Source organism: Salmo trutta, chromosome 4 (genome assembly GCF_901001165.1).
Source record: "Salmo trutta chromosome 4, fSalTru1.1, whole genome shotgun sequence".
Classification (NCBI taxonomy): Eukaryota; Metazoa; Chordata; class Actinopteri; order Salmoniformes; family Salmonidae; genus Salmo; species Salmo trutta.
Window position 1 is genome coordinate 1,241,477 of NC_042960.1, and position 15,564 is coordinate 1,257,040.

At 45.5% G+C, this 15,564-nt stretch overlaps 1 protein-coding gene across 1 annotated transcript in view; it reads left to right on the forward strand.

Moving 5' to 3' along the window:
• The first annotated feature begins 1,373 nt into the window (after window positions 1–1,373).
• The window catches only part of LOC115190219 (von Willebrand factor A domain-containing protein 7-like), a 31,791-nt gene continuing 17,600 nt past the window's right edge, over window positions 1,374–15,564 (forward strand). The window contains exons 1-5 of the mRNA XM_029748719.1: window positions 1,374–1,465; window positions 4,026–4,215; window positions 4,434–4,570; window positions 7,193–7,337; window positions 15,092–15,185. Coding sequence (XP_029604579.1) covers window positions 4,030–4,215; window positions 4,434–4,570; window positions 7,193–7,337; window positions 15,092–15,185 — 562 coding nt within the window. The 5' untranslated portion in view covers window positions 1,374–1,465; window positions 4,026–4,029. The remainder of the gene's footprint in view (window positions 1,466–4,025; window positions 4,216–4,433; window positions 4,571–7,192; window positions 7,338–15,091; window positions 15,186–15,564) is intronic.

The following is a 15,564-nucleotide window of genomic DNA, read 5'->3' on the forward strand; positions in this document are numbered from 1 at the left end:
TTTCTACTCCTCTGTCTCTTTCTACTCCTCTGTCTCTTTCTACTCCTCTGTCTCTTTCTACTCCTCTGTCTCTTTCTACTCCTCTGTCTCTTTCTACTCCTCTGTCTCTGTCTCTTTCTACTCCTCTGTCTCTTTCTACTCCTCTGTCTCTGTCTACTCCTCTGTCTCTTTCTACTCCTCTGTCTCTGTCTACTTCCTCTGTCTCTTTCTACTCCTCTGTCCTGTCTACTCTCTGTCTCTTTCTACTCCTCTGTCTCTTTCTACTCCTCTGTCTCTTCTACCTCCTCTGTCTCTGTCTACTACTCTGTCTCTTTCTACTACTCTGTCTCTTTCTACTCCTCTGTCTCTTTCTACTCCTCTGTCTCTTTCTACTCCTCTGTCTCTTTCTACTCCTCGGTCTCTTTCTACTCCTCTGTCTCTTTCTACTCCTCTGTCTCTTTCTACTCCTCTGTCTCTTTCTACTCCTCTGTCTCTGTCTACTCCTCTGTCTCTTTCTACTCCTCTGTCTCTTTCTACTCCTCTGTCTCTGTCTACTCCTCTGTCTCTTTCTACTCCTCTGTCTCTGTCTACTCCTCTGTCTCTTTCTACTCCTCTGTCTCTTTCTACTCCTCTGTCTCTTTCTACTCCTCTGTCTCTGTCTACACCTCTGTCTCTTTCTACTCCTCTGTCTCTTTCTACTCCTCTGTCTCTTTCTACTCCTCTGTCTCTTTCTACTCCTCTGTCTCTTTCTACTCCTCTGTCTCTTTCTACTCCTCTGTCTCTGTCTACACCTCTGTCTCTTTCTACTCCTCTGTCTCTTTCTACTCCTCTGTCTCTTTCTACTCCTCTGTCTCTTTCTACTCCTCTGTCTCTTTCTACTCCTCTGTCTCTTTCTACTCCTCTGTCTCTTTCTACTCCTCTGTCTCTTTCTACTCCTCTGTCTCTTTCTACTCCTCTGTCTCTGTCTACACCTCTGTCTCTTTCTACTCCTCTGTCTCTTTCTCCTCCTCTGTCTCTTTCTACTCCTCTGTCTCTTTCTACTCCTCTGTCTCTTTCTACTCCTCTGTCTCTTTCTCTACTCCTCTGTCTCTTTCTACTCCTCTGTCTCTTTCTACTCCTCTGTCTCTTTCTACTCCTCTGTCTCTTTCTACTCCTCTGTCTCTTTCTACACCTCTGTCTCTTTCTACTCCTCTGTCTCTTTCTACTCCTCTGTCTCTTTCTCTTACCCCGTTTCACACAGACACTCACTCATTATCTCAGTGCACGTCACCATAAGGGGTGGAGTGAGAGAGGGAAGGAGGGGAAGAGAGGAAAGGGGGGAGAGAGACCAATGAGAGAATGAGGGGGTGGGTGTGTGAAAAAGGGGTGAGGGGTGGGTGTGTGAAAGAGGGGCTGTGGTATGTGTAAAAGAGAGGGCGTGGTCTGTGTGGTTGGGGATGGGTAGAGATTGAAGGGGTTTAGAGGAAGTAAAAGCGTGAAAAACAAGGTAAGGATGAATGTTTGTGCATTTTAAGATAGAAAATGAACATGTTTTAATTCTGACAGATGGTGTGTAACGTGCACATGTGTGAAGGAGAGTTTTCAGGTTTCACGTGTCTTTTGAAGGGAGAAATAAAGACCGTGTGAATAATTTCATTTTAATTGTGTTAGTTGATGTTCGTCATACGTTTTTGCAAATGCCAAAATCATTGTTGTATATGAATGCCAAAGTGCACTGCAGTCATATGACTTGAGTCCTGTTGCTCTAGGACACATTACAGTACAGAAACAAAATACTGGGACAGTTTCATGAGATTAAAGAGGCAGTCTGCCATTGTAAAAACAAAAAAACGTATTTAAAGTAATTCTCATGATGATGTACCAATCGCAGAATTTAGCTTTAAACTTACATTTTGTCCCCTTTTCAATGTTCTCATCTTTACATTATGGGAACAGTAATGTGTACACACACTGTTGTTGTACTAAGCATGGAAAATAAGCAGAACAAATGTTTATTTGATGCAAGACCAGATCATATGAGGGCCAGGAGATTTGAAAATCAATACACAGGAAGAAATACGTTCATCAACAGTTTAAGAGGTTAAAAGGATGCATTATGAATTAAACATATTATTTATATGTGTCATTTAGAAAGAAGAAGAAAATTCCCCCCCAAAAAACAACCAAAAGCATGCACTACCACGCCCATAAAAATGATACAGAAAAATGTCCTCTCTGACTCCATCTAGTGGTGGTTATCAGTAGCTTCACTGTATCAACTGAATATACTGTTATCAGTTATCAGCTGCTATCCCTGACCCTGTGACCTCTGACCCTGTGACCTGCCCAACACCATCCCTTATAAAATCCCCTTTGAGTCCTACTATGTTACCATGACAACATAACAGATACACCTCACTCAGGGGGCAGAACCCTCTGATACTGTCACCGTCTGCCTTGTGAAGTAAAGGAAACCATATTACACCATAAAGTATCCACCATAAAGTAGGAACCATCCTCTCCCTAGTCATCAGTCTCCTCTCCCTAGTCATCGGTCTTCACTCCCTGGTTGAAGAATGATGTTACCATCCAGAGTTAGTTTGGTCACCATCGTGACACACAAAAAATATACCCTTCATAATCAATGTAATCACGTTTCTCTAAAATCAATAGTAATCTCATCAGACTTCCTGTGAAATTGCAACCATAAATATACCTTATTATGGATTTACAGTTGAGTAACAGTGTGCAAAGCTGTCATCAAGGCAAAGGGTGGCTACTTCGAAAAATCTCAAAAATGAAATGATTTGTTCAACACTTTTTTGGTTACTACATGATTTTATATGTGTTATTTCATAGTTTTGATGTATTCACCATTATTCTACAATGTAGAAAACAGTAAAAATATATAATAAACGATTAGGTGTTTCCGAACTTTTGACTGGTACTGTATCTATATATCTACATACAGTGCATTCGAAAAGTATTCAGACCTCTTGACTTTTTCCACATTATGTTACATTACGTTACAGCCTTATTCTAAAATGTATTAAATAGTCCGCCCCCCAATCAATCCATACACAATATACCATAACGGCAAAGCAAAATCTGTTTTTATTAAAAATAAAAAACGTAAATATTACATTTACATAAGTATTCAGACACTTTACTCAGTACTTTGTTGAAGCACCCTTTGGCAGCGATTACAGCCTCGAGTCTTCCTGGGTATGACACTACAAGCTTGGCAAACCAGTATTTGGGGAGTTTCTCCCATTCTTCTCTGCAGATCCTCTCAAGCTCTGTCAGGTTGGATGGGGAGCGTTGCTTCACAGCATTTTTCAGGTCTCTCTAGAGATGTTCGATCGGGTTCAAGTCCTTGAGGAACTAAAGGTGTTCAATAAATAGCTATTCAGCTAAAGGATATTCACAGAGTATACCAAACATTAGGAACACTAATATTGAGATTCCCTCAGAACAACCTTAATAAGTCAAGGTGTGTCCTTTGGGTGTTGGACCATTCTTGATACACACCAGAAACTGTTGAGCGTGAAAAATCCAGCAGCGTTGCAGTTCTTGACACAAGCCGGCGCACCTGGCATCTGCTACCAAACCCTGTTCAAAGGCACTTTTTTTGTCTTGCCCATTCACCCTCTGAATGGCACACATACACAATCCATGTCTCAATTGTCTCAAGGCTTCTTTAACCTGTCTCCTCCCCTTCATCTACACTGATTGAAGTGGGGTAACAGGGAATGTATTATGTGCCAGGACTATGTGCCAGGACAGGGGCTAAAAACCGGTCTCTAATTAGGTATGCCAATGTCTTATTATATTTTAATCATGTTTCGTGAAGATGCTACTGTCTACTAACTTTATTATAGGACATGTTGGGATGTGGCCAAGAGCTTTAACAACAGGGGCTGGGTCAGGGATTTCCTTACAGTTGTTGATAATGAAATCCCACTTCCTGATGATAATGATGATGATGGCAGTCTCACTCTCTCTCTGTCTTTTTCTCTGTCTCTTGCTCTCTCACTCTCACTCACACCCCCCACCCACTCCCACAGACTGATGATGTCACCAGTGCTGGGTATGTCCTTCTTGGCTCTGGTCCTATCAGGAGGAGCCTGGGCGTTTGCTCCCATCGGGGGCGGAGCCTCCACCCACGTCAGCATCACGGAAAAAGCCGTGCTACAGAAGGTCACAGAGGTGTGCCGAGCCATTGCAGAGTCAGAGGGACGAGACTTCACCCCCACGGTAAGTGTGTGTGTGTGTGTGTGTGTGTACGTGTGCGTGTGAGTGTGAGTGTGAATTTGTGTGTGTGCGAGAGAGAGAGAGAGAGGGAAGAGTTGTGTGTCAGAATGAGTGTTAAGATTTTATTTTATCTAAATGTGATTTGCTTTATCTACCTTTCCCTCAATTCTGATTGGCTGATTTCTAACCTCTACCCTTTGACCTATGACCTTTCCCTGTAGGGCAATTCTGCAGAGGAGCTGGTCCAGGCCTGCCTGGGACCCAAAGCAACAGGTGAAGTGTCAGCAGCTAAGTTCAAATCTGCCCTGAATGAGATCTACATACAGAACGGACAGGTGGACAGAGACTTTGTCAACAGGTTGGTGCTACATTGATAGAGGATGAGGTTCCCTTACTATGTCAACAGGTTGGTGCTACATTGATAGAGGATGAGGTTCCCTTATTATGTCAACAGGTTGGTGCTACATTGATAGAGGATGAGGTTCCCTTATTATGTCAACAGGTTGGTGCTACATTGATAGAGGATGAGGTTCCCTTAATATGTCAACAGGTTGGTGCTACATTGATAGAGGATGAGGTTCCCTTATTATGTCAACAGGTTGGTGCTACATTGATAGAGGATGAGGTTCCCTTACTATGTCAACAGGTTGGTGCTACATTGATAGAGCATGAGGTTCCCTTACTATGTCAACAGGTTGGTGCTACATTGATAGAGCATGATGTTCCCTTAATATGTCAACAGGTTGGTGCTACATTGATAGAGGATGAGGTTCCCTTAATATGTCAACAGGTTGGTGCTACATTGATAGAGGATGAGGTTCCCTTACTATGTCAACAGGTTGGTGCTACATTGATAGAGGATGAGGTTCCCTTAATATGTCAACAGGTTGGTGCTACATTGATAGAGGATGAGGTTCCCTTATTATGTCAACAGGTTGGTTCTACATTGATAGAGGATGAGGTTCACTTATTATGTCAACAGGTTGGTGCTACATTGATAGAGGATGAGGTTCCCTTACTATGTCAACAGGTTGGTTCTACATTGATAGAGGATGAGGTTCCCTTACTATGTCAACAGGTTGGTGCTACATTGATAGAGGATGAGGTTCCCTTATTATGTTAACAGGTTGGTGCTACATTGATAGAGGATGAGGTTCCCTTATTATGTCAACAGGTTGGTTCTACATTGATAGAGGATGAGGTTCACTTATTATGTCAACAGGTTGGTGCTACATTGATAGAGCATGAGGTTCCCTTAATATGTAAGTAGCAAAGGAAAAGCAACATAAACTCAGCAAAAAAAGAAGCGTCCTATCACTGTCAACTGCGTTTATTTTCAGCAAACGTGTAAATATTTGTATGAACATAACACATTTTTCAACAACTGAGACATAAACTGAACAAGTTCCACAGACATGTGACGAACAGAAATTTAATAATGTGTCCCTGAACAAAGCAGGGGTCAAAATCAAAAGTAACAGTCAGTATCTGGTGTGGCCACCAGCTGCATTAAGTACTGCAGTGCATCTCCTCCTCGTGGACTGCACCAGATTAGCCAGTTCTTGCTGTGAGATGTTACCCCACTCTTCCACTAAGGCACCTGAAAGTTCTGGGGGGATGATTCTAGACCTCACACTCCGATCCAACAGGTCCCAGACGTGCTCAATTGGATTGAGATCCGGGCTCTTTGGTGGCCATGGCAGAACACTGACATTCCTGTCTTGCAGGAAATCATGCACAGAACAAGCAGTATGGCTGGTGGCATTGTCATGCTGGAGGGTCATGTCAGGATGAGCCTGCAGGAAGGGTACCACATGAGGGAGGAGGATATCTTCCTCAGCGTTGAGATTGCCTGCAATGACAACAAGCTCAGTCCGATGATGCTGTGTCACATACCGCCCCAGACCATGATGGACCCTCCCCATCCAAATCGATCCCGTTCCAGAGTACAGGCCTCGGTGTAACGCTCATTCCTTCGACGTTAAACACGAATCCAACCATCATCCCCTGGCGAGACAAAACCACGACTCGTCAGTAAAGAGCACTTTTTGCCAGTCCTGTCTGGTCCAGCGATGGTGGGTTTGTGCCCATAGACGGCATTGTTGCCGGTGATGTCTGGTGAGGACCTGCCTTACAACAGGCCTACAAGCCCTCAGTCCAGCCTCTCTCAGCCTATTGCGGACAGTCTGAGCACTGATGGAGGGATTGTGCGTTCCTGGTGTAACTCGGGCAGGTGTTGTTGCCATCCTGTATCTGTCCCGCAGGTGTGATGTTCAGACGTACCGATCCTGTGCAGGTGTTGTTACACGTGGTCTGCCACTGCGAGGATGATCAGCTGTCCGTCCTGTCTCACTGTAGCGCTGTCTTAGGCGTCTCACAGTATGGACATTGCAATTTATTGCCCTGGCTACATCTGCAGTCCTCATGCCTCTTTGCAGCATGCCTATGGCACATTCACGCAGATGAGCAGGGACCCTGGGCATCTTTCTTTTGTTTTTTTCAGAGTCAGTAGAAAGGCCTCTTTAGTGTCCTAAGTTTTCCTTGCCTACCGTCTGTAAACTGTTAGTGTCTTAACAACCGTTCCACAGGTGCATGTTCATTAATTGTTTATGGTTCATTGAGCAAGCATGGGAAACAGTGTTTAAACCCTTTACAATGAAGATCTGTGTAGTTATTTGGATTTTTACGAATTTTCTTTGAAAGACAGGGTCCTGAAAAAGGGATGTTTCTTTTCTTGCTGAGTTTACGTTTTTTTAAATCTTAATTTAACTAGTTTTAACTAGTATTCCTAAGCTCATTATTGTAAACATTTAGGATGTGCATCCCTCCTACGCCCTTCTTCTAGCGTATCTAATATATATGAACTATTTAAACAATTAATCATTGTCATTATTGTGCCAGTCGAAGTGAACATTTGGTATATCAATCCTACAGCCGTTTTCTATATACAAGAAATTTATCATAATCTTTATTATAACAGCCCAGCCCATCATTTTAACTCTGAGGCGTTTGCTCTGGGCCGGCGCCTTATCACTGATGGGGTGGCCAGCATCAAGGCCAACATACAAAAGGAGAACTTCCTGGCTGCCAGAGAGACACTGGGGAGAGTATTACACACACTACAGGTAAGAGGAGCGAGAGAGAGTGGGGGGGGGGGTGAAAGAGGGGATAGGCAAACATTTCAGGTAGCTAGAGAGACACTGGGGAGAGGACTGTACACAGTACAGGTAGCTAGAGAGACACTGGGGAGAGGACTGCACACAGCACAGGTAGCTAGAGAGACACTGGGGAGAGGACTGTACACAGTACAGGTAGCTAGAGATACACTGGGGAGAGTACTGTACACAGTACAGGTAGCTAGAGAGACACTGGGGAGAGGACTGTACACAGTACAGGTAGCTAGAGAGACACTGGGGAGAGGACTGTACACAGTACAGGTAGCTAGAGAGAGACACAGTACAGGTAAGAGGAGAGAGAGAGGGAGGGGGGTGTTAAGGGTTATGAAATATTCTGTGAATGAAGGGCGGGTGGGGGGTGGGCGGGTTGACTAAAGAGAAAACTGTACCATAAAAATGCCATAAATGTGTAAATCGCATGAAATGTATATCTGCAGGTTACATTGTATACAGTCCTTTTAGCATGATATATTATGTTTCATATGGTATTTATGAATTTGTGGATGTCCTTCATCCATTTGGTATGATGTGTTACAAATTACAATTCATATGATATGTTACGAATTTCAATTTGTTATTGCTAACGTTAGCCAGTGGGCTAATGTTAGCTAGGCTAGAGGTTAGGGTTAGGGGTTAGGGTTAAAGTTAGGGTTAAGGTTAGGAGTTATGTCAAAGGGTTAAGGTAAGGGTCAGGGATAAGGGAAGGGTTAGCTAAAAGGGTTAAGGTTAGGGTTATAAGGTTAGTTAACATGCTAAGTAGTTGCAAAGTAGCTACAAAGTAGTAAGTAGTTCAAAAGTTGCTAATTAGCAAAGATGTTAAAGTTGTCCGTGATGAGATTCGAACACAAAACCTTTGGGTGGCTAGATGTTTGCGTTATATACCCGGCCAACCACTCTCTGTTCATTGTCGCCTTAAGTAAACTTCTGTCTCATGTAACCATACCAAATGTAATATATGTTCATTGTGTTCATTTCAGTGTCCAGGATAAATGTTAAAATTTACGCCATTTAGCAGACACTCTTATCCAGAGCGACTTACAGGATGTGACGCCCTGACCTGAGAGAGCCTTTTTTATGTCTCTATTTAGGTTTGGTCAGGGTGTGATTTGGGTGGGCATTCTATGTCTGTTTTTCTATGCTTTGTATTTCTTTGTTTTGGCCTGGTATGGCTCTCAATCAGGGACAGCTGTACATCGTTGTCGCTGATTGGGAGTCATACTTAGGCAGCCTGTTTTCCTTTGGGGTTTGTGGGTAGTTCATTTCTGTTTAGTGTTTTGCACCTGACAGAACTGTTTGGCTATCGGTTTGTTGTTTTTTTGTTTAAAGTGTTCTGTCTTTAATAAATTCATGATGAGCACTAATCATGCTGCGTCTTGGTCTACTCTCTTCAACGACGGCCGTTACAGAACTACCCACCAACAGAAGACCAAGCAGCGTGGTTTGGAGCATCGGGGGGAAAGATGGACATGGGAGTTGGAGCGTCAACTCTCGGAGGACAAGCGAAGGGAGCTATGGGAACCTGAGAGGCAGCCCCCCAAAAAATGTTTGGGGGGGCACACGGTTAGTTTGGCAGGGCCAGGGTTGAACCCTAAGCCAACTCCCCGTGCTTACCAGAGGCAGCGTGGTACTGGTCAGGCCCCGTGCTATGGGGTGATGCGCATGGAGTCGAGGCCGAGTATCCACAGGCCGGTGTGCTCGGTGCCAGCGTCCTGCATTTGCCGGGGGGAAGTGGGCACCCAACCAGTAGGGGCGGTGCCAGTCCTGCGCTCGAGACCGCCAGTGCGCTTCTATGGTCCAGTGTATCCTGCTCCCCACACTAGCCCTGAGGTGCGTGTCTACAGTCTGTTACCTCCAGCCCCACGCATCAGGCCTCCAGTGCGTCAGCCCAGTCTGGTACGTCCTGTTCCCGCTCCTCGCACTAGCCTTGAGGTGCGTGTCTCCAGTCTGGTACCTCCAGTACCAGCCCCACGCACCAGGCCCTCAGTGCGTCAGCCCAGTCCAGCTCGTCCTGCTCCTGCTCCTCGCACTAGCCCAGTGGTGCATGTCCCTAGTCTGGCGCTTCCTAAGCCAGCCCCATGCATCAGGCCTTCAGTGCGCAGTCCCCGTCCAGAGTGTCCGGCAACAGTGCCTCGTCCAGAGTGTCCGGCAACAGTGCCTCGTCCAGAGTGTCCGGCGACAGTGCCTCGTCCAGAGTGTCCGGCGACAGTGCCTCGTCCAGAGTGTCCGGCGACAGTGCCTCGTCCAGAGTGTCCGGCGACAGTGCCTCGTCCAGAGTGTCCGGCGACAGTGCCTCGTCCAGAGTGTCCGGCGACAGTGCCTCGTCCAGAGTGTCCGGCGACAGTGCCTCGTCCAGAGTGTCCGGCGACAGTGCCCCGTAGAGAGACGGCCCACAGTTCGGAACTGAGAGAGTCGCCCTACAGTCCGGAGCTCCCAGAGTCGCCCTACAGTCCGGAGCTCCCAGAGTCGCCCGCCTGTCCTCCGGCGCAGCCAGAGTCGCCCGCCTGTCCTCCGGCGCAGCCAGAGTCGCCCGCCTGTCCTCCGGCGCAGCCAGAGTCGCCCGCCTGTCCTCCGGCGCAGCCAGAGTCGCCCTCCAGTCCGGGGTCCGCGGCGAGGGACCCCGCTCTAGAGGCGCCACCTAAGTGGGGTGAGCCTGTGGTGGAGCGGGGTCTGCGTCCCGCTCCAGAGCCGCCACCGTGGAGAAATGCCCACCCAGACCCTCCCCTATACTTTCAGGTTTTGCGGCCGGAGTCCGAACCTTTGGGGGGGGGGGGTACTGTCACGCCCTGACTTGAGAGAGCCTTTGTTATGTCTCTATTTAGGTTTGGTCAGGGTGTGATTTGGGTGGGCATTCTATGTCCGTTTTTCTATGCTTTGTATTTCTTTGTTTTGGCCTGGTATGGCTCTCAATCAGGGGCAGCTGTACATTGTTGTCGCTGATTGGGAGTCATACTTAGGCAGCCTGTTTTCCTTTGGGGTTTGTGGGTAGTTCATTTCTGTTTAGTGTTTTGCACCTGACAGAACTATTTGGCTATCGGTTTGTTGTTTCTTTGTTTAAAGTGTTCTATCTTTAATAAATTCATGATGAGCACTAATCACGCTGCGCCTTGGTCTACTCTCTTCAACGACGGCCGTTACACAGGAGCAATTTGGGTTAACTGCATTGCTCAAGGGCACATTAATATGTAAGTGGACATTATAAAGTGTCATATTTTTCAGAATAAAACTATGGCCAGTTTGGGTAGCAGTTGTATTCAGTTTTTTTTTGTTGGTAAAAACAAACAATAAGTTACGTATGTCTGGCTCGCAAATTCCTTTCGTTTTTTCAATATGGCCCGTTTCCTGATTGACTTTGACACCCCTGATGTAGAGCCATGACTACAGGTAAGGGGAGAGAGGGAGTGGGAGAGAGAGAGGGAAAGGGAGAGAGAGAGGGAGCGGGAGAGAGAGAAAGGGAGAGAGAGAGAGAGAGGAGGATGGAAAGAAAAGAGGGGGGAAGTCCAACACTTTCAAGAATCAAGGGAGATAAGATCAGGAGCTGCAGACCAGCCACCAACACCCTGAGATAAATCAGACATTTCTTTAGACCTGCATCTGATGGCGCCTCACAGAGACTGGAGAACAGCCAGCAACACTGCCCCCCCACCACTTTTCCCTAATTAACTGCATGCAGATACAATGAGCTATGCCCAAGCCGCACACAGTCAAAGAGGCCCCTCTACAGTACCCTCTTCAAATCCCCCTACAACCTCCCTCCCATGCGACCAGACCAGACCTGCCTCTGACATGGTCAACCAGACCTGGCCCATCACAGCAAAGCTCTATCAGACCAGGCCCACCTCAACTCAGCCCAGCTCTACACAGCACCGACCACTACCCTAGGGTCTGGTAAAACAATGTTGAGGGTAGTGCACCACATGATGCAGTCCACAACATGTATCATTCCTGCCCCCCATGGCAGCTCCAACCCTGCATCAGGAGACACATGCAGGCCTCCTGTGCACATCCAGAATGGAGCATTGGCACCCACTCCGGTCCCCTGCACCCACTCCGGTCCCCTGCAGCTACTCCGGTCCCTTGCAGCTACTCCGGTCCCCTGCAGCTACTCCGGTCCCCTGCACCCACTCCGGTCCCCTGCAGCTACTCCGGTCCCTTGCAGCTACTCCGGTTACCCTGCAGCCACTCCGGTCCCCTTTCAGAAAATTCTGAGTCAAAAATAAATCTAACCCTTGGTTTTCTTCTGAGCTATCTGAGCTCATTCAGATGAGAAATCAGGCCTGGGCCAAAGCAAGGAAAAGTGACTGTGTAGTTGTCTGGAAATCTCTCAGACAACTGAGAAACAGACGTACTATCTCGGTTAAGAAAGCTTGTTCAGCTCTATCTCTGGCTCTGCTGGTGATCGTAATGTTTTTTGTTGAAAATAGTAAATGTACTGAAACGTACAAATTCCTCTTCTTTCCTGCCTCAGCAAGTTCTGTCTGACTCTGGCGTCATAACTGAGAACACTGGGATACGTGGTGCTTTTTTATCATCATTTTATCTCGGCAGGCTTTTTATTTTGAGAGAAACTGTGGTTTAATTTACACTGGTCAATCAATCGACTGCTCTTCCCTATTCCAGCCCTCTAGCTGACTTGACTGTTAACCCGTCAACTTCTCGTAAATATTTTGTTGTCATTGCAACAACTCACTGTGATGTGCTAGATGCCTTGCTTAAGATTCATGTAAAATAATCCACTGGGCTGATATGCTTGATCCATCCACTCTGCCCCCCTTATTGTTGAATCATAAACCTATATTTTTAATCTGATGGACTCCCGAGTGGTGCAGCGGTCTAAGGCACTGCATCTCAGTGCTACAGGCGTCACTACAGACCCTGGTTTGATTTCAGGTCGTATCACAATCCGGCCATGATTGGTAGTCCCATAGGGTGGCTCACAATTGGCGCAGCGTCGTCCGGGTTTGGCCGGGGTAGGCTGTCATTCTAAATAAGAATTTGTTCTTAACTGACTTGCCTGGTTAAATAAAGGTTAAAAATGAAAGATTATTTATGATACTATCCCCCAAGGTTTGAAAGGCGGCCCATGTGCTCCCCTTTCACAAAAGTGATGGCCTTGTGAGCTAAATAATGAATCGCCCTATCCCTAAACGTTCTTGCCTAGCTAAAAATGTTAGAATCCTTGATTCATTCTCAAGCTAAGATCTTTCTTTGAAACGTACATCAGTCAGGTTTTAGACCAGGTCATAGCACTATCTCTGCTGCATCCATGGTTCTAAATGATGTGGCTAACTGTATGGATAAAAGGCAACATTGTGCTGCTCTCTGTCATCAACCTGTCAAAGGCTTTTGATCCTTTTGACCAGTCACTGCTCATTCAGACGCTTTCCTCAACTGGCCGTGAATAGGCTGCATGGAATTGCTTTCAAAACCACTTAACAGATGGAACTTAATGCATACCTACTCAGGTTTCCTAGATATTAAGAAAGGGGTCCCGTAGGGGTCGATTGAAGTGTCTATCTTATATCTAGAAGATAAAAGAAAGCTCAGGAAATATGTATTTTTTATGCATATTAAACCCCTTTTTTGGGGGGTATGCACAAAACTACCTCCATACTGACATTATTTATTTGAACCGGTAACGAGTCCCGTGCCACGTGGGGTCACATTTGTTTGTAGCCCAAATGGTTCAGACGCTACCAACAGAAGTTGGTACATCAATGGTACCGACTTCAGATGAGTCTCGTGGGGCAAAATGGAGACTGCCATTATGTTCGTGAGAGTCTCATCTTTTCATAGAGTGGTTATTATTTTGAGAACTTGTTCTCAACTTGCCTACCTGGTTAAATAAAGGTGAAATAAAATAAATAAAAAAAATTATAGTAAGTAAGCCAAACCGTTCGGACGCTACAGACATTTTCCTGAGAAGACCGATTTTCGGGATGTCTCTTGGTCTGACAAACACCTTTGACCACAGATAGGCGGATGCAGTGGTTTGAGAGGCAGCCCATGCAAAAAACAGATATCTCTACCTTAAACTGACCGATTTTGATGGGGATTTTTTATTATGTTACTTAGATCGATGCAACCGTCCTTCAATAGACTCTAGTACAGGGGTGGGCAAACTTTTTGGCTCGAGGGCCACATCGGGATTTTGAAATTCAACTGAGGACGCATTTTCTGAGGGTCCAATTGTTTGTTAAAATTTATTTGAATCGGCCTCCCGAATGGTGCAGTGGTCTAAGGCACTGCATTGCAGTGCTTGAGGTGTCACTACAGACCCAAGTTCGATCCCTGGCTGTGATGGGGAGACCCATAAGGTGGCGCACAATTGGCCCAGTGTTGTCTGGGTTAGGAGAGGGTTTGGTAGGCCGAGATTTCCTTGTCCCATCGCAACTCCTGTGGCGGGCTGGGAGCATGCATGCTGACATGGTCACCAGGTGTACGGTGTTTCCTCTAACACATTAGTGCGGCTGGCTTCCGGGTTAAGCGGGCTTTGTGTCAAGAAGCAGTGCGGCTTGGCTGGGTCATGTTTTGCCTCTCCCGAGTCCGTAAAATATTTACTGCAACGGGACAAGACTGTAACTACCAATTGGATACCACGAAATTGGGGGTACATTTTTTTTAGTATATATTTATGTCTCCTTGCCTGTGCTTAAGCAGATTATTCAACTGATGTTCCTATCGGTCCTAGACTATGGCGACATCATCTATATGAATGCAGCTGCCACTTCATTAAAGCCATTAGATGCAGTTTATCATAGCGTACTGCGCTTTATTACAAGCGACAATTTTACTACTCATCACAGTATTCTCTACAAGAAAGTTGGTTTGACCTCTTTGATGTCACATAGGTTGATACGTTGCTATGTTTTAATTTCTAAAGCCCTTTTACAAAAAATTCCCACTATACCTTACATCATTACTAAACTTTAGACATACGAGTTACCACACCTGGTCTCAGGGATGGCATACTGTCCTTTGGTCTCTACTGAGTTAAGTTAATCAGCATTTTGTTTTATTCTAAATGTTGTTAAATGTGATGTTTTGGTGCCTCTAGGTCAGTTCAGAAAGCTGATTGAGGACCTTATTACTGATGAATGTGTTTTTTTTATGACCATGTTTTTGATTTAGGGGAGCATATAGAAGTGGTTTAATAAGTGGGGGGGACATCAAATTAATATTATATTTACATTTTTTGTCAGATAAACACTCCAAACAACCTACTGACCGCTCGGAGGTGTCCGCATGGTCCTAAAGTACACCATTGACACGTTTTTGTATCACATTCCAGTGATAAAACTGGGGGGGACAAAATATAATTTCAGAATGTGGGGGGGGACATGTCCTCCCTTCTCCAGTAAAAGTTGTGCCCCTGTTTTTGATGTGTGGATTTTCTGTAATTTATGTAATTTAGGGCTGATCTGTAAAAGTGACATTGGTCTCAGTTTGAGTCCCTGATAAAATAAAGGTTAAATACAATTTAAAAGAATAAAAAAGGTAAGGAATAAAAGGATAGAGGGAGAAGGGGGGAGAGAAAGAAACATCTATCGCACCACTCATCTCTCGTTTCATATTTCACCTTGGCTCAAGTGTTATCATCTGAACCAAGTATACTTCTATCTTGAGGTGTCTGTAATAGGGAATTAGATAGATATCTTTCCCACAGACACAGACTTGGTAAATAATACATGCTTGTGTTTTGTTAGGACTTCTACAGCCACAGTAACTGGGTGGATCTAGGATACACTGAACCCTACGCCAACCTGATCCGCCCCGATCTCCCACTGGAAAACCTGGCAGGTAGGGAGGGCTTGTGTTAATGCAGCAACGAGGACAGCTAGGAACCAACTGGAGGGAGGGAGGGAGGCTGGTAGGACAGGGAAGGAGGGAGGGTGGTAGGGAATGATGGAAGGAAGGAGGGAGGGTGATATGGAATGTGAAGAAAAAGAACGATAGCAGATAAAAACAGGAGACGAGATAAAGAGATAAATATGAAGACGCATGACTTGACCTTCGCCTCTCCCGAGCACGTTGGGGAGTTGCAGCGATGAGACAAGAAGGTAATTGGAACGCAATTGGATATCAGGAATTTGAGGAGATAAAAAGGGGGATAAATACAAAAATTAAATATAAAAATTAAATATAAAGAAAAAAAAATGTAAATGCCAAAAATATAACA